This window comes from Ochlerotatus camptorhynchus, unplaced genomic scaffold (genome assembly GCF_037179485.1).
Source record: "Ochlerotatus camptorhynchus isolate MF236.1 unplaced genomic scaffold, CSIRO-AGI_Acam_v1.1 ptg000406l, whole genome shotgun sequence".
NCBI classification, from domain to species: Eukaryota; Metazoa; Arthropoda; class Insecta; order Diptera; family Culicidae; genus Ochlerotatus; species Ochlerotatus camptorhynchus.
In genome coordinates, this window is record NW_027040892.1 from 917,440 (window position 1) to 941,509 (window position 24,070).

The window sequence follows — 24,070 nt, forward strand, 5'->3', positions numbered from 1 at the left end:
GTTATCATCCCAACTTTATATGGTATGGTTGTACCATCTATGATATCGTGTTTATTATAGGGCATTCTATAGAATCATGGTACCTTTCATTTGATGGCTGTTGCGTTCAATTCGGTTCAGTGGTTGCCGAGAAATTCGGTTAAGAAAAATGTGTTACGCGCTCTCACATACACAGACAGACATTTTCCGATCCAGTCATGTTGTGTCGATTGGAAAACTATGAGAAAAATATCAATGTTCTTACAAAAACAAAACTCAAAAACCGTTTAAAAAAGAGTTGATCAAAAATAAGACCAATTGTAAATTTACTCCACCATTATTCGATTCGACAGAACCAGAGTACCAGAATTTTTAGAGTACATTGACATTATACTGGAGCTGTCAAAAAGCTCCCGGGGTGGTGTCAATGGACTACTCGAAAGACACGGTAGCTTGGTACAAAGCAAATACGTGCCAAAAGAGATGAATCCTTCGAATTGTTCGAAGGTCCGGTCAATCGAAACTTTTTGGGTCCTTTCCAAGGGATATCTACGGAAGCACATTATAAAGGCAGCGAATTCAATCGAAGAATCTGTGCTGAAGCTCATGGGCAGCGTCACATCAAAAGGAACTACGGATTATTTTCATCGAGTTGAAAGAGAATACTATAGAGAACATATATATGAAATCAACATTTGATAGTTGAAGATGCTAAGCTTCAAATAACAGTGGTCATTTTATACGATAGATGCAGGAGATGAAAGTATAGAGTTGATAGTTCCGTTAGAGTACGGCATTGTGAAAATTGTATATAGAGAGTAGAAAGCGAGCAAGGACAACTTTGAGGAAGGTACGAATCAGGTTGATCATATCTCTTCACCAAGTTCCCCAGTTGGAGAGGGGTGGTGAGGGGTGTCCCTCCCCGCCACCACTGGCAAAAACAGATGATCGCCGATTTGCTCATGTACCTACGATGTGTTGGAAACAGTTCTATCGATTTTTACGGCACTCAAGTCGTTATCTGAAGGGAGGCATCTAGTCGTAGGTTTGGAAATTACAGCTATTGTTGCCTCTACCACTTCTGTCATCGTCGACTTGCCAGTGTTGGCGGGGTGACACCCCTCACCATCCCTCTCCAACTGGGGAGTTTGGGAAAGAGAGATGATCAACCCGATTCGTACCTTCCTCAAAGTTGTCCTTGCTCGCTTTCTACTCTCTATATACAATTTACAGACTGCCGTACGTTAACGGAACTATCAACTCTATACTTTCATCTCCTCCATCTATCGACCACTTTAAGTCTGTTATTTGAGGCTTAGCATCTTCAACTATGCCAATCGTCAACTTCACGCAAAAGTAAAAATTTGAGTTCATCGACATAACGTTGTTTTGCTCGAATAATAAACTGTACTTATACCTTCTGGGACACCCTGTAAATCGTTTGAAAATTGTGAAAAATTCGAACTTGATACCAATCGTAATCCAAAGAAAGATTTGATACAATAAAAAAAAAACAACAATATTTATCAATATGCGTCAAAAAGCGTCTATCTATTTCCCAAGCAATATATAGCAATACGTGTACTCTACTAAAAATGCTTCAGTAAAACGAAGGAGCATTAACCAAATGGTCAACAAATTCAGGGATCAACCAGAACACGTTGGCAGCTGTGGTAAAATTCAGTGCACAGATGTAGGTGATCTTGTTGCAACCAAAGTGCGTAATGTAGCTATGTGATCGATCAGTGGAAGTGTAATGTATTCGTGGACGAATGCATTGTTCATAGTTACACAATCATGCACCCGTGTATTGAGTAGTTATAGAGGTATTCCGTACCAAATCAGCATCGCACTAGTTGTAGTAACGTTTAACGTATGGGGTGAAATTAATGTGTAGGTATGAATGTATGTACGTATGTTCTGGATTGCGTGACTAGTGTGACACGTGATTGCGTTTCTCCATTCACTATAATATGGTAATGTATGGGTACTACTACATCATGGTATGGGTAGTGATGTTGATGGTAGTGGTAGTACAAGTGTTACTAGTAATGGTAGTGGGCGTGATGGTGCGAAGATAACAACTTGCACTTTTACACTATCCCACCTTCGCAACCGATGTTTGTCAGTATTTCTGCTGCGGTTGAAACGGATGCAGATGCGGCTGGCGCCGCAGAATTTTGTGATGCTGCTGGGCCTGTGGAGGCGGCGGTGGCGGCTGAGGCCTGTGATGCGGCTGCTGCTGCTGTTGCTCCAGCGGCATTGTTGGCAACTGTTGAAGATGCGATAAGATTATTTGTGGGCGGTACCGATCCACTGACATTGACCCCTGGGGGCGCGACGGAAGTACTGCTAGCGCTAGTAGAGGATGAAGAGGAGATTGTGGTGGTGTTGGTGGTGGTAGTGGTGATGTTGGTGGAAGATGACGATGATAGTGATGACGACAGCAGTGGCGAGGACACGGAAGATGGCGATGGTAACGATGAACCGACGCTACTACTATTGGCTAAATTGATACTACTATTGTTGATGGTGGTGCTGCTGCTGTTGTGATTGCTATTACTCAGAAATGGTATACGGGATGATATGGCAGCGGCAGCAACGGCAGCCGCGGCCGACGTTGCGGACAGTTTCGGCGGTATCTGCGGTTTGTTGGGCGGGATCGGAGGCGGCACTCCACGGCCACCCACCGGGGGTATTATTGTCTTCTTGATGGTCGCAGTCGCACCTGCCACTACGGATCCGATCCCGATGCCGGCTGGACTTCCCACGGGGGACGCAGATGCCTTTCTTACGGTGGCCATCTATTGGTTGGTTGGTTGGTTGGTTGATAGGTGTTGGTGCATACATCCACATTGTTTTTTTGGTTTTATTCACAGATGGTGGAAGAGACAAGAGATTTGCGGTGTCGAAGTTTTTAATGAAATAAATGGAATGATTTCTTTCTTTGCTTTGGTTGTTTGGTTTTTAAAAGATTGGCTGTTTGCTTTAGAAGGAAGGCTTAATTTACGCTACAATCCTCATATTAAGAAACCTTTTTCTAGAGAAGCGAATTATTTGCGTGTTTTTTTTTTTGGTGGTCAATTGTTAGTTTTTGGTTTAATTGCAGGTTTGATTATTTTGCGGCAATTTTTCGATTCGATCGATTCGAGAAAGGTAATTGGGAACGAAAACAGAGAAAACAAAATTAGCTATCACTATAGCCGGCGGTTTGATGTTACAACGGATAGAAAAGCATTCACTTGGTTTAGATGAATAATATATACTAGTACCATTCTTGCATGATGTAAACTCAGAGACTAATGATGCGAAAAAATGGAAAGACAAAAGACATTAGATTCAATACGCAAGTGTTGTAAAAAACCAAGCCTCAGCGTTAGTTGTGGCAAACAAACTCAACTTGCAACTTTGAGAGCCACACCTAACAGAAGACTTTAATTTCAGAACATGTTTTAAGAACTTTTCAAAACCAATGTATGCATACCGGCCAAAATTAAATTAAAAAAAAGTAGATAAACACAGGATATAAAATACTGATAACAGAACCAAAACGCTTCTACTATCAAAATGAACCAGTTCAAGATGGATCCTTCACTTTGTGATAAAACAAATGGTAAACGCCTTCATTCAGTCAGCACTCATTCCGTAACCCACAATATATTCGGGGGATATACACTTAGGTATGAATGGTAAATGAAACAAACAAATTACAAACACATAAAATAATCGTCTCGGAATCGTGCCAATTGGAGTTGTGGGTGCAACACAGCAGCGAATTTTGGTGGTTGTGGTGGTGGTGGTGGTGGAAAACTGAAGTTAGTAGGTTATTTCGGAATAAGGGTATTAATTTTGATCCAAAATCAAAACGGGGAATAAGTCAGACCAAACTATAAAAGCGCAAAATTCCAATAGGTTCCAACTATCATACCAGCGGAAATTTTAAAAGAAAATCGTAAGAACAGGATGCAAACGAACACCAATTAACTTACCTTGCCGGGCGGAGTGTTTGCGTAGGTTTCAGGTAAAGGAGCCACGGGGGCGGTGTTCGAACCCAGGGCAATGGGTGGTGACGTGATCGACAGTTGCGATATGGCCGTTTGCCGGATCAACTGACCAGGAGACACGGAACGGGCAATTCCGGTGGCTGTGGAATATGGAATACAAAACGGTTTAGAATTCACGATGTTGATATCGACAATTAAAGGAAGGTTGCAGTTACAACACACGTTTTACTGGTTTAGACACACAGACACATTTACAAAAAATACCTACGGCAGGGATAGAAAGCGGCGGCAAAAAAATGAAGGCATGCAACTAAAAAAAAAAGTTCTAGCATATGAATCAGTAGGGGACGACGGGGTAAGACGGCCACTAGACTGATGCAAAATTTGAAATTTTCGCTCCACAGTGCTCAAACGGTTCCAAATTGGGCCCTGATTAGCCTTCCAAAATTTGAACTCTTTTAGTGAGAAACTAACTTGGCACAAACCATTTGAAGTTTATATGGGAATTACTATGGAGAAACCATAATTCCGGTTCATATCTATCTCAAAATTCACCAGTTCACTCTACTTTAGATAGCTGAGCTTGTTGAAAATTTTCTCAGCTACAACTTTGTTGAACACTACTTTTCGATCAAATGTAAGGAACAAAAAATATTAATGATTCAAGTCACTGATGTCTTATGATTATGCTCAACCAACTGCTCAGCAGGCAACATTGGTGTTTATGGCGCGTAGAATAGAGGACAAAAATCATGGCTACTATGTCACACTGCAGAATACAGTGTTGCCCACAATTCAGTTGCTTAATCTTGCCATAAGATTATCAATCTCTTAAACAATTAATAACCATTTAATTTGACGTTTGGCTGAAAAACAATTTTCTGCAAAGTTTTAGCAGATAAAAATTCCCATATGAATGGTAATAGAATTTGTTAACAGTACAATAAGTAAAAGGCTAAAAGACTATGAACAAAAAGTATTGTTATCCCATAGTAATTTCCATATAAACTTCAAATGGTTTGTGCAAAGTCAGTTTCTTATCAAATAAGTTTAAACTTTCGAAGGTCAATCAGGACCCGATTTGAAACCGTTTGAACACTGTGGAGTGAAAATTTCAAATTTTGCATCAGTCTAACGGCCACCTTTAAGATTATTGAAACAAATAACTCTTGAAAACTAATGATGCAGGGTTTTTTGCTATAGTATGGTTTGTGTAGTAAATCACATTCTAGCTTGATAACAAGTGAAACAAACAAAACAACAAAAACAAACATTGCGCATGACGGCGGCCTGCATTTGTTAATTTGTGTTTACGGAATTTATTGCTTTAGAGCTATCACATAATGTATCATGTAAAAGTAACGTTACTATAAGGGATACACATGTCTGTTCGATGTACATATAGTGAAAAATATACAGTTCTCATTAAGTTATGAGGTATTACCGAAGCTGTTACAGTTTGACATGTGTCGGGGTAAGACGGTTACCTTAAGTTGGTTGAAACTGAATGCGTAAATAACAATATTTCGCTTATGAAATATATCAGGCTTTTTTCGAAAACATGTGTAGATCTGTCATCAGTATGAATTCGTGATATGGAGACCGTGGGGGATCCACCAGAAAATCCGGAACATGCGTAAAAGTAGTCAACTCATAAAACTAGTTTCAGGACTTCTAAGAAGCTTCTGTTACCGGCATAATAAGTAAGATGATCAAGGCATTCCAAATGGTGATGGTGCACAAATAAATTAGGAATTCCCTCACTACGCGGCGCTAATGTACATGTGAACTTTCTGTATTTATAATCTATAGCTTGAAATCCTCACCATCTACGAAGTCAGGACATCTACGTGAAGTCCACACGTAGACTTGTGTCTCGTACTGAGCGAATTTTGAACTAACTAACCCACAAATTTGAAGGCATTGATGCCCTGAACAACTTTCTCGAACACGGAAACATTCTAGATAGTAAAGATCTCAAGATATATTTTGTACAGGAAATTGACTTGCACATTAGTGCCGCATAGTGTGAAAATTCTGTACTACTGTTCTCTATCCGCCTTTTGCCAAAAACAGTAACCTTTTATATGGCCAGGATCATGATATATTCCACATGGTCGTCTTACCCCTAGGAGTGGCCAACCTTACCCCGCATGATTTTTTCTTTCATTATTTAGTCTGTTTTTCATTAGTGATAAAACATCATCAAATGAAAAGGAAATTTTCTGAAAATCGGTGTAATTAGAGAAAGTACTCTGAAGATCAATAATCACAGAAATGTTAAACAGTTTTGGTTGAATTTTACTTCAAACATAGAATGGCCGTCTTACCCCGTCGTCCCCTACAATTCGATACTACCTAGTAGTCAGAACGTGGCAAACGTAAACAAACTTCAGATAATTAAAACTTGCCCAAGCAAACCATCAGCATCTTCGTGGTTGGAAGCAGTCTATTTATTTGAGGGGCGATTTGCACAACCTTCTTCTCAAAAAATATAAGCATTGAATATTTTTTTTAATATTTATACTAAAAGGTATATTCGATAAACGTTGCACACACATAAACAGCTGTAACTTTTAACTTATATACCAAACAACTTTAAATTTGCAGAGAAGATTTTTTAAAGTAAAAAATATGTCATTATTCAAACATGAGCCGAAATTTTGAAGCGTATTTTCTGACCAACTGCACTAAATTTTGAAATATAATACAGTCACTCTAACATGATCCATTATGTGTCTACTCATTGTGCTTAATATATTCCCTGATTTTTCCTGATTTTAGCAGGACTTCAACGGAAACTTTCCAGCTTATCAATGAAACCAATGAAAATCCAAAAGGCCGCGCCGCCGAACACCTCATTTGTTTGGGTACCCGGCCATTGCGGTATCCGGGGCAACTGTGAAGCAGATCATCTCGCTGCCACAGGTCGCTCAGGCCGGATGGCCACCACAGTTGTACCCAGTCAGGACGTAAAAAAATGGGTGAAAGCATCCCTCCGAGACACCTGGGCCCGGGAGTGGTTCGCAAAAAGGGGACCGTTCCTGAGAAAAATAAAGGGCGACACCTCCAAATGGAATGACATTACGAGCCGATGGGAACAACAGGTCTTATCCCGGCTTCGATCCGGACACACCCGAGTGACCCACAACATGGGTAGTGCTGCCTCTTTTCGGAAGTTTTGCGACTCCTGCAACACGATTATGACAGTCGAACACCTGATTGTTAACTGTCCCTGCTTCCATAACATCCGGCTCCTCTATGGAATACCGAACAGCATACGTAACGCCCTCTCTAACGACCCGTCCACGGAAGCAGCCCTAATAGTTTTCCTAAAAGATGATGGACTGTTCTATAAAATATAATCAATATATACAAAATGACTACACTTCGAACATGGACACCACTGGAGTAAGCCTGGATATCACATGACGATTACCTGACTGCCTTCGACAACGACCACCGCCATTCACACCATGATCCGCCAACCACGCTAAGAACCAAGACAGGAACTATAATGAACTCTGTTTAAAAATACTCTGTACTAAGGGGACTCCCTTCTGGAGCTCCACCAACCTCTAGGAGAACCCCTTCTGGGTTCTCCAAAATCTCAACTATGTAATTAGGGAAGCCCCTTCTAGGGCTCCCGGAGATGAACCAGCCTGCGGCTGAAAATCTCCTAAATAGAGATAATAATAAACCAATGAAAACACTTTAAAAAATATGCTATACGAATAGGGGAAATGTTGACTTCGGCAATACCTTAACCTATTATCGTCAGGAGGTAAACAAAGTCCTAGAGCACTCAAATTTGGCCAATAGATGCTCTGAAACACAACGTATCCACATGGCAAAATTGAGCTCTCAAAGACGTTGTTTACCCCCTGACGATAATAGGTTAAGGTATTGCCGAAGCCAACATTTCCCCTACTCGGTTAGTTTTGAATCTTGAAAACTTTTCATGAACCGGAAACTTGAAATTTTTTCCAAGCCCGGAATATTGACCTGAGGACTCACATTGTATAAGCCCTGAACGTCAAAAACCAAATCCCCTAATCTTGAAGATTTGATTTTTTCTAAATCCAAAATCAAGAGAACTTTTCTAAGCATGAGATTCGAAGTCACAGATTTTGTTTTACCTTGATTTGTCTTCTATGATGTCGACAAAACTTCCATGTATGAATCAACTTGATACTCTTGGAGTTCTTCACAGGATTTCTTTAGGATTTTCTCAAGAATTTCCTTAGAATCATCTCAAAATTTATTACCAAAGAACTTTCAAAGAATTCTGCTGAAATAAACTCTCTTCCGTATTCAAGTATTTCCTGAAATTCCCTTGGAATCAGCTTCACAATTCCCTTTATATTCCACTAAGAATTCTCTAAGAGTAGTCCTGTAAATTCTATGAAATGCTCCTCAGAATTCCAGTATTCTTTGGTTTTTCTTAAAATTATTACTAAAATAGCCTTGAAACTCTCCTAAGTACCTCAAAACTTTGTTGGAAAATTCCTTTAAATTTTCCATAGAATTCCATTGGATTACTTCTAAAGCTTCCTTTAGAATCATCCTCAAAATGTTCATAGACTTTTTTTAAATCTTTTGGGAATCTCCATCTTCTCTTGCAATTCTATTCACACAAAACCCTTGAAGTTCTCCTTACAAATCCCTTAGTAAGAACTCACTTGGAATTCTCTTTGGAATTACCTTGGAATACTCCTCAGAATCCTGTTGGAAATTTTCTGTGAATCCTACTCAGAATTTCCTATGGATTATACTCAGAACTACCTTCGAGTTTTCCATACATTTCATCTGGAGTTCAACCGAATTAACTTGAAAGGAATCCTCAGATGTTACATCAAGTTTTCCATCAATTTTCATCAAATTCATTAATTAAAGTTCGGAAGCTACGAAACTTTTACGAGGCTCTATTTTTGCCACTTCGTGAAAACCGAAAATGGAAAATGTAACAAAATTATGAAAGAATTTGAGCGTTAATAACTCAGCTGCCCCAGGACCAATTTCAATAATTTTATCACCAATCGATCAGAAATATTCCTATGCATCTGTAAAAATAAATACTTGATCATTTTTTTTCAAAATTTCACTGTTGAAAATTACCCGAATGTGCAACTGTTGCTATGATAATTAAAATTATCAACGATTGCCTGCGAAAAGCGATTTCCTTAACACAGATTTCAAAGCCGAATTCGATCCGGTCTCACCGAACGGTGTTTATTCAATCACCGCGTGCTGAGTGGAGGTGTTTTCCAGCACACAACGAAAGGCTGCTTGCAAGCAGCGAGCTGCTTGCAAGCAGCGAGCTGCTGCCCACGCGAGCATCCATAGAAGTAGGAAGAAGCCGCACCGCTATTGATCGGAATCAGTAGCTCTTCGTGAGTCGCTGCGGAGAACCCCGCTCAAATTCATATTCCTACAGAAAACACAAGTTCCTGCTGCAGTTAAAAAATAAGATTTATTATATAAGACCACGTAGTCCTACGTCACAATTGCGTACAACCCCATAGGGCTGTCCCTTGTTGTTTTTTAATCTGGGTTCTTGGAAGTTCAATTCTTCTTATTCGCATTGCAAGCTTATTGCTTATCGCATATTAGCTTATTACGTGTTCTTAACTCAGTGTTCCAGATGTACTGCCATAGTTATGAATTAAGAGCATTCGATGACTGTACCATTTTTGCATTAGTATAATTGTGTGGCAAGTGCAATCATACTCCATGCCCAGGGAAGTCGAAAAATTCCTAGATTGGAGTGGGAATCGAACCCAGCCAACTGCAACATGGTCTTAGTTTTGTAGCTGCGTCTATACCGACTGAGCTAAGGGAGGTCCGGATGTTAAATGTCCGATGTTTTTAAAATTTATTTTCGATCCAGATTCTTGAACATTACTCCAGGTCTGATTTTAATTGGACCTAATAAAATCAGACCTTTAAAAAGTCAGGACTTCAAAAAAATTTCTATACATAAAATCTGTAGAACCCCAAAGCAACAATTAAAGCTTTATAATTTATGTTGAGTCCTTTCCAGAATTATTATGTTCAAAGAGCCAAATTCAATAGCGAGGAAGATAAAGTTGGATGTATTGAAATTCTTGAGATAGTTCCTAGGCGTACTTTAATCACCGACTACTTCATCGGTGCCTTAAATTCTCCCCATCTTCTGATTTTTTTTTGGAATCCTATCCTCGTTGATCGATTCTCTTCATCTACTTTCTCTTTGGTTAACCAAGGCTACATAAACGAATTTCTCGTTAAGCTCCCAGCACAGTTCGACAGAAGATGATGTTAGCTTGCGCCTGAAACAACACACTCAATGGAAAAGTCATTTCAAGAGCCACATGTGAAAAGGGCTTTTTGTAAACAAACCTTTGTAGGCCCTTTTCTCGCCAACCGAGGGTCCCCCACGAAAACTAATAACATCATCGGGAAGGGGAAAGCTTCCCCTATCCGATGAGGTTGATGGTTTGCGTTGGTGTCATATGGGTAGCGAGAAAAGGGCATAAGAAGGTTTGTTTTCAAAAAGTTTGTATGCCCTTTTCACATGTTGTTCTTGATTTGCAGTCGGGTTATTCACGAAAGAGAAAACCGATGAAGAGAATCGATCAACAATGATAGGCCCTTTTCTCGTATTGCGCGAGAATGTTCCTTAACATGTTTTAGTACCAAAGCTTTGATGGAATTATTCCCTTAATTACTTTCAAAATCTGCTCAGGAATCCCTAAAAATATGCTTCAGAAGTCTCATGGAACTTTTAGTTTCCATGTAATTCTCATGGCAGGAATTGCATCGAAATACTTCATAAATTCTCTTCTGGCTCTCCTGAGAATTCTCCTAGAAATCTCCTCAAAATTCCTTTGGAAAACACCTTTAATTTAGTTTATATTTATCTTCAGAAATTCCACCGATTTTTCCTCATCATTCTCCTGAAAGTATTTTCAAAATTCTCCTTAAAGTTCACCTGTAACTCTCTTTACAATTCCAATTCAGTAATATTTAATATTCATTAGGTTTATTCCTCTTCTCTGGTGGAATCATGCTTTGATCTCCCGTTGAATTTCTTCTCAAAATTCCCTTGAAATTATTATCACACGTGCTTAGTAATTATGCTCAATTAATCTTTTGAATTTTTTTTTCTCACCTTGTAATGCTCGTTAGAATGAAATTGAAGCTCTTAACGTTTGATTTCTCCTCAGACCCCTCCCTTGGAAATCTCCTGAGCATTAACCAGAAATCAAAAGGTCCTCAGAATTACCTTGGAAGCATTATATAGCTTTCGCTTGAAGTTCTCCTCAGAACTAAAATAGAATTCCAGTCAGAACTCTCTTTGAATTCCCTTTTAAGTTGACCTCAACATTCTTCAAAAATTCCCAAGATAATGCCACGAAATTCTAGAATCATGAATATTTTCTTCAAGTCCATGAACCTTGAAAATTTTCTTAGATCTATTATATTGATATTTGTTTTCAAATCTGGGATCTTGGAAAAATTTCCAGATCGGTCATCTGAAGTTTCGTCCCAGAATCTTGAAGAATTCTTCAAGCTTGGATTATTATTTTTCTAAGGTCCAGGAAATGAAAATTTTCTTCAGCCCTATACAATTTTCTTCTTTCAGCATCTGAGGAATTCTTCCGTAACATAGCAAAAGGGCCTATCCTCGTAAATCGATTCTCTTCATCGGCTTTCTCTTTGGTTTACCACGGCAACATAAACGAATTTCTCGCTAAGCTCGCAGCACAGTTCGACAGAAGATGATGTTTGCTTGCGTATGAAACAACACACTCAATGGGAAATTCATTTGCAGTCGGGTTATTCGCGAAAGAGAAAACCTATGAAGAGAATCGATCAACAATGATAGGCCCTTTTCTCGTGTTGCGCGAGAATTTTCCTCAACATTTTTTTATATTCCTCCAATCAAAGCTTTGATGGAATTATTCCCTTAATAACTTTTGAAATCTGCTCAGGAATCCCTCAAAATATGCTTCAGAAGTCTCATGGAACTTTTAGTTTCCATGTAATTCTCATAGGAATTGCATCGAAATACTTCATAAATTCCCTTCAGACTATCCTAAGAATTCTCTTTAAAATCACCTCAAAATTCCTATGGAATACACACCTTAAATTTAATTTAGATTTATCTTCAGAACTTCCACCGAATTTTCCTCATCATTCTCCTGAAATTATAGCTACACTTTTTAAATTCTCCTTAAAATTCACGTGTAACTTTCCTCCCAATTCCTATTCAATATTATTTGACATTCATTAAGTTTATTATAAGCCTGTACTCGAAAAAAATGCACCAGACAAAAGTGTTCGCCAAAAATTTATTTTAAGTTGGATTTTCTTGAAACTTTCAGGGAATGAACTAATACATATGGATTATGTTTCGACACATTTACTTAATTCAATTTCCTTTCCATCGTTGAAAGCCCGCACCTTTCCCTTAATACCCCTCATTACATTTTGTGCAATGGTGGAGCCGACCTTTTTGGTCACTTTCATCCATTCTTTCTTCAACTCTAGCTCGTTCTTAAACACCTTGGACGATTTTCGAACTTTGGCTTTCATTATGGCCCAACATCTTTCCACCGGACGAATCTCTGGTGAATTTGGGGGGTTGGCGGTTTTTGGTACAAAAACAACGTTATTGTCTCTGTACCAATCCAACGTCGATCGCGCGTAATGGCATGATGCCAGGTCCGGCCAAAATAATGTCTCGCCTCCGTGGGACCGCAAGAAGGGCAACAGACGCTTTTGGAGGCACTCGGTGCGGTAAATTTCGCTGTTGATGGTACTCATTGTGATGTACTGTTTACTCAGTTTACCGCATTGGCATATGGCCTGCCAGAGCAAGTATTTTTTGGAGAAATTGTCCACCTTCTTCTTCCTTATGTCTTCCGGAACATCAAACCGTGATTTGGTAAAGTAGAACTCTAGCCCGGTATCTGCTTTGCGTCTGCCTTGATGTAGGTTTCGTCATCCATAACCACACACATCGGTTTCGTTAACCACTCTCGATACAGCTTCCTTGCGCGGGATTTGGCCACCGTGTTTTGTTGATCACGCCGGTTCGGTGCCTTCCGGACCTTGAATACACGAAGCCCAGCTCGTTTCATGGTTCGCTGAACGAACCAGGCGGAACACTTTGCCTTCAGAGCCGCGTCGCGAATCGAAAGGTTCGGATTACGCTTGAAACAATCCAACACCTTCTGGGCCTTCACAGGGTCAGCTTTCTTCGATTTTCTTCCACTTTCAGCCCACCGCTCGGTCGCCTGGGACCAGGCATGGAAAATCATTTACATTCATTGCATGCATTCATTTACATTCATTTGCCTCTAACTTTTTTCATCAACAGTATTCCGAAAATGATGTATAAAGCTTTAGTAGGTTTTGTTATTAGCTACAACTTTTGTTCATAACTCAAATCTGTATCTCTTATGCATCACGAATTAGAGCGGGCAGAACTTGTTACTGTTTTTCAGTGAATGTAAAATACATTCACTGAAAAACAGTAGTGGCTTCTGTTTGCTCTGGTTCGTCATGCATAAGAGATACGGATTTAAAATGCTAACAAAACTTTTAGCTAATAACAAAACCTACAAAAGCTCCATACATTATTTTGATGAATTCTGTTGATGAAAAATGTTAAGAGCAAATGAATGTAAATGAATGCACGAAATGAATGCAAATGATTTTCCATGCCTGCCTGGGACTCCTTAAAAGATTTTACCAGCCGAGACACAGTTGTATGGGTTATTCCAAGTTGTCTTCCGATCCATCTCATAGTCACAGTCGGATTTTCCATGACGGCGCGCAAAATTCTTCTTGTTTCGATGACATCTAAATAACCACTGAACCGATTGTTATGAAATTTTGCACATGTAAACAATTCACTCCAAACTAGTTATACCCAGATTTTCATCAATTTTTACCCACGTATAAAAAAAGTTACACACGGATAAAAATGGTGCATTTTTTTCGAGTACAAGCCTTACTTCCGTTATACGCATAAGAGTCCCACGGTACATAAGGATTGCATAGAACATGGGATAGTTATGCGTATAACGGCAGCTTAGTAGTTATGCATTTACCAGGAATCAAAAGGTCCTCAGAAGCATTCCATGGCTTTCGCTTGAAGTTCTCCTCAAAACTAAAATAGAATTCCTGTCAAAACTCTATTTGAATACTCCTTAGAATTCCGTGTAAGTTAACCTCAACAATTATTATAAATTCTGAAGATAATGCCAGAATCATGAATATTTTCTTCAAGTCCATGAACCTTGAAAATTTTCTAAGATCCATTATATTGATATTTGTTCTCAAATCTGGGATCTTGGAAAAATGTCAAGATCCGTCATCTGAATCTTCGTTCCAGAATCTTGAAGAATTCTTCAAGTTTGGATTATTATTTTTCTAAGGTCCAGGAAATGAAAATATTCTTCAGCCCTATACAATTTTCTTGTTTCAGAATCTGAGGAATACTTCCTTATTTTACGAAGTCTGTGAACGCTACTGGGATAAACACGTGTAATAAAGACATATTTTGCAAATAGATGGAATAAAGTTTGAACATGTTTTATGCGATTCTATGACACTACCCCGAATGTCACTTCCCCGAACGCCATAACCCCGAACGCCGTTACCTCGAATGCCACTACTCCGAATGCCACTACCCCGAATATCCTACTGCCCCGAATGGCCATAACCCCGAAATTAAGACAAATGGAAGAACAGCATGTGATCAAAATAAGGGTAAATTTTTCAGAAGATTTTTTTCTTCTGTCGTTTAAACTGAATACAAATGATAAAAATAACAATTTAAAATTGATTCATGTAAATCAGTGATGCAAAAGTTAACTATGATTCGCGAGCTTTTTCCTAGGTGAACTTCGTGAAATTTCGCGAACCCTTCCAATGCTGTATTTTGTATTTTTCACAATGACACTCTCTAAATTCTTATAATATAAATTATTAGATTCTATAACATTCCCCAGAAAAGATGATGAAATTAGTTATTTATCACTTTTTTTTTTGGTCATTTGATATTATATTTCAGATTTATATTACAGAACAGGCGTCTATAAATAAACAGGTCCGCAAGTATCTTGCACACTGAATAATACATCATTTGAATACCAATTTTCTCGATAAATTTTACATATATGATTTAATATATTTTTCATGATAAAACTCTCTGATTAGTTTCACTTTACTATTGATGATACACTACGTTTACTTTTATGGAACTATGTATTTATCAATTCCAAAGCATTTTATAGCTCTTTAGAAAATGACAACCTTCAAGTTTTCGAGCACTTCGTTCATCATTTAAAAAGTCAAAGGGTCTATTATGCAATCCAATTCAACAAGTCAGAAACTGTTAAACCTTATCGAAGAATTGTTCGACCTGAGTTGAAGAATTTCTGGCGATGGATTAAAAAATCGGTGCATGGAACGTTGAACTACCGATTACAAATTTATAACATTATTCCACACGTTATTATCCCGAATGGTCATTACCCCGAATCCCTTGCGAAAAACTATTGATTATATATTTTCCTTGTATATATTAAAAGAAGGGAATATTCCTTTCTTTATCGTATATCCAAAGAATTAATTATTTGCAATTATTTGAATTCGGGGTAATGGCCATTCGGGGTAATGGTCATTCGAGGTAGTGTACTATTCGGGGTAACGGCGTTTCTAGGTTATGGCGTACAGGGTTATGGCGTTCGGGGTAGTGACATTCGGGGTAGTGTCATAGAACCGTTTTATTAGTTTTGAAATAGAGTTAATTGAGATCCGAGGCAAATTTTAAGATTTGGTTGATTGAAGAATCTTCAGGACTGTGAGATTTAAAAAAAAATTAGTCTAATAATTAAATCTCACAGTCCTAAAGATTCTTCAATCAACCAAATCTTTAAACAGGGTTGCTTCCACTCACTTGCTATAAAAACATATTTTTTTGAATTATGCAATCCTTAGATGATATAATGATATGTTGAACTTGTAAGTAACGAGAAAAGGGTGTAAAGTATGTGTTTGACTCACAAAATCTGTCAATTTCACTTTCAGAGCGTGACAATAAGCGATCTTATGATTCGTGAGCGTTCACTCAGAGTGAGCACTCACGAGCCGTAAAATTGCTGATTGTGACGCACTGAAAGCAATATTGACAAGATTGTATGCGTCAAACACATACTTCACGTCCTTTTCTTGTAACTTACAAGTACTAATTATCTCTATACCATCTCATGATTTCATAATTAAAAAAAAAACATTTTTTATAGCAAGTGAGTGGAAGTAACCCTGTCTTTAAATTTGCTTCGGATCTCAATTAACTCTATTTCAAGATGAATAAAACATGTTCAAACTTTATTCCATCTATTTGTAAAATATGTCTTTATGACACGTGTTTATCCCAGTAGCGTTCACAGACTTCGTAAAATTTCTATGAAATTTAAAATATAGGGGAAATGGATGTAATGTCGGCCTAAATGCCCCTAATTTGGGCCCATACATAAATTCAGCAATCGACTAAATTTTCAATATTAGATAAAATTGATAAATAGCAGATTTTTAGCGATGGGCCCAATCTTAGATCCATAGGCCAACATTAGAGCCATTTCCTCTACCTAAAATTATAAAATGTTTCAAGATTATTAACTTCCGAAATTTTAATAATTCTGAAAATTTATAAAGTTACTGTATTAAGGGTACAACTCTCCCTGTATCCCCTCTGTAATGATTTTATAATTATGAATAATGACACAAATTTCGTTAAAACTGGTAGTTTTGTTCTTTATCGCATGGTTATCAGTTTTGTTCCTTATCGCAAAAATTAAGAGCCGTATTTTTTACTTTGTCATTAGGGTGCCCAATTCCATGTTAGGGTGGTCAATCCTTTTGATTTTTTTTCAAAACTAACTTTTTTCAAAAATGCTTAGCTTTTGAACCACTGCACTGGGCTGATTTCAAATATCAAAATATCAAATGAAAGTTATTTTTTGTAAAAATCGATTAAATCGATTTTTTGGACCACACTAATATGGAAATGGTCACCCTACTGACCAAATAAAAAAATACAGCTCTAATATTTTGCGATAAGGAACAAAACTACAATTTTTTATTAAATTCTGAGAACCACTATATAGTTTTGCTACACTCAAAAAATAAATCACATTTCCAATGGAAAATATCCATTAGAATTTCACATAACTTTCATGTAATCTCATAATTGGGAATCGCACTACAAAATCACGTGAACCTTATGTGTCAAATGAAATTTATGTGATTTATCACATAGAATTCATGTGATCATATGAATGTTATGTGAATTTCAGATAAAAATCATTAATTTTGTTATTGGAAAAATATCATATGCGTTCCCAATGGAAACTATATGAAAACTTTTTTCGGTGTATGGAATGGCACCAGGAGTCATTTTTATGACCTAGCCGTTATTAATAATTATTCTTTTATTAACAATTGTAATCGCAAGGAGCAAAAATACAAAGCAGTGGCAGTCCAGCTGGTTACATTCAAGGTTGCAAATACTCATTTCAGCTAAAATATTGTTTTTCGGAATAATAAAACCAAAAGATGGTATGATGACATGTTTTACTTGTAACTTACAATAAGAGGTTACAAAGTATGCGTTTGAAACATAAAACCTGTAAATTTTGCTTTCTATGTGTCACAATCAGCGATTTGCTGATCGCTGAGTGAGTGATTGAGTGAGTGAGTGAGTGAGTGTGTGAAAAATCGCTGATTGTGACTCTCATGAAGTGAAATAAACAGGTTTAATATGTCAAACACATTCTTTGCAACCTCTTCTTGTATCTTACTAATTCAAAATATGATCATAGCATCTAATTATTTCATAATTAAAAAAAAACATTGTTTTAGCTGAAATGAGTAGATTCCCGGTCGGATCCAAGTAATATTCAGGTTGTAATTTTTTTGGACTTCTCTGAGCATAAAGGCATAAGGGCATAATGAGCTCTTTAAGATATGTAAACATTTTTGTTGTTGCCATGAATGCATTTAAAATATTAGGCTGCTATACTACAATAGTCAACTCTCCATATCTCGATTAAGACAGATCGAGATATAGAACAACATTACCCTACTGGACTGTTTGAAGCGACCGAGATATAGAAAAATGGTCACATGTCGAGATACAGAACATCGAGGTATGGAGAGTTGACTGTAGTTCATTTCGTTTATGAATTGATGATTAAAAACATGAAATTAGTTGATTTGCATCCAAAAGAAGAAGTGGCGGTACTTTTTAATAAATGGTGGAATGAGCAAAAAGTGGTCAACTAAAATTTTGTGTATTTCTGTTTAGCGTGCACTTTAAAAAATGACAAACCTTGATTTTCAAAGCTGTGTGTCTACTACGGAATCTCTTGTGATTTTTGGTTTTGGAATGTTCCAAAAAACACCGGCCAAACTGAGCAGTTATAACACGTTATAAGCCTAGTATCTTGATAACAGTTTTCTTGTCAACTGATCAAAAAGTGTATACTGCAACCAGAAAAGAAAGGGTTCAGAACAACTAAAGCAAAACAATCAATCAACATTTTCAAGACAATTAGCTGATAAGAAATTATGTTTGTAACAACTGACATCACCAACCAGAATATTAACGTGAGCGAGTGTTTGAACATATGTGCATTACCTTTTATTATAAACAACTGATACCCTAAGCTATATTGGCCTGATCTCGCGCCTTGTCATTGCGGTAAAGTAACGTGAATATTTTATGAAACTGTTGCAGTGGCAGACTCTGACTGTAAATTCATAAATAACACAAGCAGAAAATGCAGAAAAGCAGAACATAACAAAGAATAATATGAATTATGAAGTTTATATATTCACACGATATTAGCATTAATTTCATCAACAATTACCAAACAAGCATTTAAAATAATCAAAAATACACATGGAAGTAAACGGGTAGTGAAATAGAACAAAATGCAACAGATGACAGCGATCATAGCCACGATATCATAGACACAGCTTCACACAGCACAGACAGAGCTAGGTAGTTCAAACAAGAAGAAGAGAATTACTTGGTCCAGAAACGGGCACGCTAGACACGGTAGCAGTTGGCTGAACCACCTTGGTGGCCACACTACTGATCATGGCACTGGGTGGTAAAATCCCAACGCCAGATGCGGCAGCGGCAGTAGCAGCAGATCCAGCAGCGGCAGCAGAAGAAGCAACAGACGCCACAGAACCAGCTGCGGCAGAAGCGGAAGAGGAGGACGATACTACGCTGTTGTCTACGTCTGCGTGTGGATTGTTTCAGATGTTGGTAGATGGTGTTAGGTGATTGGTTATGGTGTGATTTTTGATACCAGAATGAGGTTAGGGAAGAGAGAAAATAGGAAAATTCAAATAGGATCTGCAAATTGCTGCTTTAAAGATGGTTAATTTTTAAATTAGTGGTTTTTCACCCAATTAATACGGTTAAATTAAACTCATTTTTTAAAGCTTAAACTACTATATATGAATCAATTAAATGAGAAAACAATCTAGAGTCCTCTTGACTTCAATAATTTTATAATGAACCATGTGCTAGTGGAAGAAACCCGTTATCCCATTAGTAGTGCCACCAAATGATGTCACTGTACTCACCTGGTGCTCCTGGAACACCTCCAATCGAGGGTCTTGATGGCATCAAACCTCCAGGTTTGGTAGGAAGCTGCGGAGCTACAATTGGATGACGAATACCAGTCTGTTTCCTTATCAGCTCTAGTTCCGTCTTCAGCTGTTGGATTTCAAGTTCTTGCTCTTTGATTCTAAAATAGGGAATTTGATATAGCTAAGAGGTACTTGATACACATTAGCAATCCAACCTCTTCTCCTCCTTAGCCAAACTCTGGTGCAGCATTTTTCGCTCCATATCGAACTGCTGTGTTTGCGTCTCCAGTTCGGCTTCCATTCGCAGTGACTTCTTGCTCTCCTCCTCTAAACCTTCGGCTATCGTGTCGACCCGAAGTTTCTCCTCTGACAAAATATGTGCCAAATCTTCGCTTCTCTTTCGTTCCTCGATATACTTGATAATGATCTTCTTCCGCTCTGCCAGTAACAGCAGAACAATCTGCTTCTGTCGATTTTTCTCGGCTTCGAACTGTTCCTGAATTTTCTGCAGCTCCAGTTCCAATACCTTGCGTTGCTCTTTTTCGTGCTCCAACTCCTGCTTCAACCGTGATCGCTCGATCTCCAGCCCGTACGTTATGTCATCGCCCTGAGCAGTGGTATGCTCATGCTTCCGGCGTTCTTCTTCCAATTCCTGAACAACCTTCTTGTACCGCTCCTCGGCATCCTTCAACACTTCGACCATCTTGGCTTGAGTTTGTCGCTGTTGCATCACCAGCCCCGCCAGGGAATCCATCTGTTCCTTTACACCTAGCCGTTGGTCATTAAGCAATCGCATCTCATGTTCGGAGTAAGCCGCCTGGATGGAGGACTGCCGACTAGCAATGTTCCCGCTTGAAGCAAGATTATCCCGGTAGAGAGCGGCATGGGGATCGTTCAGGTTGGTAGGCTTACTGTAGCGGGCAGTGTTGAGGAGTTGTTTGACTTTCTCGGTCTTAAGTACGGCAATGACTACGTCCCGAGCTTGCAGTTCCCCTTCCAGGTAGCTCAGCAGTTTGAGGAGATCGGTTTTGCTAAAGTCCATCTTTGGGTTGCGCTGGAATTGGAGAAAAGGGTATGAGAACATGAGTAAATTATTGATGGCCGAATGTTTCATCATTGATGTAAGGACCTTGCTAACATCGAATTCAAGAAACAGTCAAGTACGATCAGAACAATGGAACGGTGAGCACAACAGCATGGGATAATCTTTCAAAAAGAAGGTTGCGAGTTTTAGAGTTATTGTTTTGGTTATAAACAACTCTGGAGTCGGGTTTTAAGCGGTTTTCTCCCTAAAGTCGCTGATTACGCGATCTGTTTCTAACGATTTCTCGAAGACGGTACTACTTAACGACCTAATTCCCATTACAGTATCCGTTTTTGGCAAAAAGCAATCAAATGGCGTACTTAAAAAAATCACATCTTTTTATGTAAATCCAGAATTTGTTTTTAAAATGTGTTAATGAGTCTAGCATGCTAAAATAACATAATCTAACATAATCGAAACAATTAAAAATGTTTTGGCATGAGAATTTAGCAATCTCGGTTGGTAGTGTTTTACGTTTTTTCGTACGCGTTACACAGTGTATAGCATTACACCAAAACGCAAATAAGATGATTCTGTAACTCAGAAAAATTCAAAACATTCGATATTGAAAAATATTGTGTATCAAAAAATATCAAAATTTTGGGACATAGGTAGATAATTTTGCTGTGATCTTCAAGCTTAAACTTTGTTTAAAGATATTGAATATTTAGTGTGTTACTAAATTAGGGAAGAGGAAGGCATCCGACCACCTGATACCATTCGTATCATTGTAGTAGATAGATAATAGCTTTCAAACAACCGGTTGTATAAAAAAAACAAGAAATAGAACATCGGAGCCATCAATCGATGTATTTAAAAGTTTCGCTTATTTTGACCACTGTGCTATGCGTCATCGTTGTATACAAATATCAAAACTGACAAAGAACTAGCAACGGCCAAAAACGCCAGTTAGCTCTACACCAGTACACACAAAAAACATTCCTCGCTTCGCCACTCTTTTGCGAGCTCCAATTTCTTTCTGGCTTAATCTCATCGTCGTCGTCATAACTAGCCGCACACGCTTTTTTTTTTGCTTTACACTACTATTTTCGCTCTAGTACCCGCCCCGCACATCCCAAGGCGCCCATCGCTGGATACCTTCTATCCAACCAACCAACCGAGCCGCCTATCATTCGTGTGTGTTGCAGTGAGAGAGTGCTAACGACACTAAAATAAATATTGATTTTTCCTCACAGCATTCGCATCGGTTTTGCACTGGAGCAATCATAATCTCTTTACATGTTCCAAATAGCTACATACTACAGGGAATCTATCTTCCCGTCCTATCTCGGTGCAATGATGCAAAAAAACGGAAACTAAGAAAACGACGAAGAGTTTCTAGAGCCAAACAAATTCCCCATATATTCCAAACGCTTTCAAGGTATCACGAGGTCATGGGATGTTGTTCGTTCTCCCTGCTCTACATGCAGCGCGAAGGTTTTGTTTACTTATCTCGCACCGTGGCGGCCCCTCCCTCCACGGTGATTAAACCTGATTTTATACACAGTTATATAGGTAAACCTCTATCTGCCGCTCATGCAATCTTATTAAAGAAAAAACTGCTTCCCACACCCGCGCACACGAAAATCTCCAATCAATAAACGTGAGTGCCGTCCCTTTTCTGCTCTTTCTCAGTTAGTTGATGTTGCATTTACATGCACTATTCCCTGTTCCCCAAGACGATAAATCTCTTACCTTCAACGTGTCACTCGTCAGTTTGATGGCCTGCAGATCTGCTTCCGTGAACTTGGTCGGCGGCTGCTCCCCGCCTTCCAGATCATCGTTCGGTGCCGTTCCGGCTGCTTCAGCCATGGTAAAAGCACTGCTGCTGCTATCAGTCGGCGGAGGTGATGATTCTTCGCTGCTACTTTTCGCCCTTTTCGATGGCGACGACGTTAGCTGGAATTTTCTCGTGTGCACCAGACGGGGCCTGGCCGTGTTCATTCCCGTGCTCGATTACGACAGCAACACCATCGAATGCGTTTCTAGCAAATTAGGAAATTCACTTCTGCACCAGCACTTCTTTTCTTTTGTAGTGATGGAGGAAAATTGTATCTCTTTTACTTTTTGCAACTAGACATACAAGCACGCACGACCCAACAAGAGTCAGTAACATGAAGGTCGATCGACCGGATTGCTCCTAGGAAGTGCTGTCAGATGGGTATAATCTGGTTTGTATTTTCTTCCAATCGCCACCACACAACAAAAAACTTTAATTTTCAACTAAACTTCTTCGAACGCAAATCTATACAATCTCACTCCACTTTGAACGCTTATCAATCCTAAGCCACTTTGGTAATTTTCTAATAAAAACACTCTTTTAGCAATTTTTGACTGAATCTGCAACCAGTTCCGTGTTAGTTTTGGAACGGCTCCGAAGAGAGAAACCTGGCATTTACTTTTGACAGTTCTCTCTGTTTTGCTACGCTTTCTTGTAAAAAACAGCTCTCGCTCCCCGAAACACCAACACAGCCGCACACGATTCCAGGAGAACAAAAAATAGTTGAATAATTCTCTCACCCGAATCCTTCCCGATTGAGCCTTCTTCTTCAGCAGCGGGATTAGCCCGGATTTGAAATCGGATTTCATCCACCGAATCCGGATCGTTTGCACTTTATTTTAACTGCTTCGTGAAGTCAGCCACTTTCTTTCACTTTTGGTAATAATTTTGGCTGTGGAACGGCTATCCAAAACACCGTAACAAAGGTTCTTTTTCTTCAGACGGTCGATTACTCGGCTGACTTCACTCGAGACGAGACTTTTTTCTGCTTGACTCGCTTCGCTCTCGCTCTCTTCGCTCTGCATGGACATCAAACCAAAGATCCAGCATCAGTATTCAACCTGTCAAAATAATGTTCTCTCTCAGGCTCTCTCTGGAGCCTCAGACATGCGCTTGTTTTGTAAAAGGGCTGGTTTATTTTCAACCATATTATTATTATTTACCCATAATAATATTTGAATTAATATTCTTTGCTCAGGTTTTATTAACATCAATTGGTCTTAAATATCCACCCCAATTTTAAAATTATCGCAATTTATGTTTAGCTATAAAATATGAACAACTTAAAGATAAAATAGAAATAACACCCGTGGTGATCCAGTAGGATCACTCGCCCTTTAAATAAGCACGTCTCACTAATAAAAGTCATTGCACTTTTGTTATTTACGGACTCTCCATCAACGATTTGCGACGATTGATGATGTTGAAATATTTCATTTGAATGAAAATCAAGTTTGCCTCACGAACCAAATAGAGCTATCCCAGAACAGTGTTGGCAGACATACCGATTTATCGACTCCGTTTATCGTTTATTGTAATAAAATAATAATTATTTTA

The 24,070-nt window shown here is 38.6% G+C and overlaps 1 protein-coding gene across 7 annotated transcripts in view; it reads right to left on the reverse strand.

The window, feature by feature from the left end:
* Positions 1-23,478, reverse strand: part of Naus (Nausicaa) — a 364,485-nt gene extending 341,007 nt beyond the window's left edge. For 4 of the 7 annotated variants that reach the window (XM_065233643.1, XM_065233642.1, XM_065233641.1 and 1 more), the window contains exons 1-6: positions 22,429-23,478; positions 19,865-20,703; positions 19,644-19,807; positions 19,076-19,294; positions 3,969-4,123; positions 310-2,783 (exon numbers count right to left, since the gene is read on the reverse strand). In XM_065233643.1, the coding sequence (XP_065089715.1) occupies positions 2,073-2,783; positions 3,969-4,123; positions 19,076-19,294; positions 19,644-19,807; positions 19,865-20,703; positions 22,429-22,677 (2,337 nt within the window). In that variant the 5' untranslated portion in view covers positions 22,678-23,478 and the 3' untranslated portion in view covers positions 310-2,072. The remainder of the gene's footprint in view (positions 1-309; positions 2,784-3,968; positions 4,124-19,075; positions 19,295-19,643; positions 19,808-19,864; positions 20,704-22,428) is intronic. The other 3 variants (XM_065233645.1, XM_065233646.1, XM_065233644.1) reach the window with 3 other exon arrangements.
* Positions 23,479-24,070: the final 592 nt, after the last annotated feature.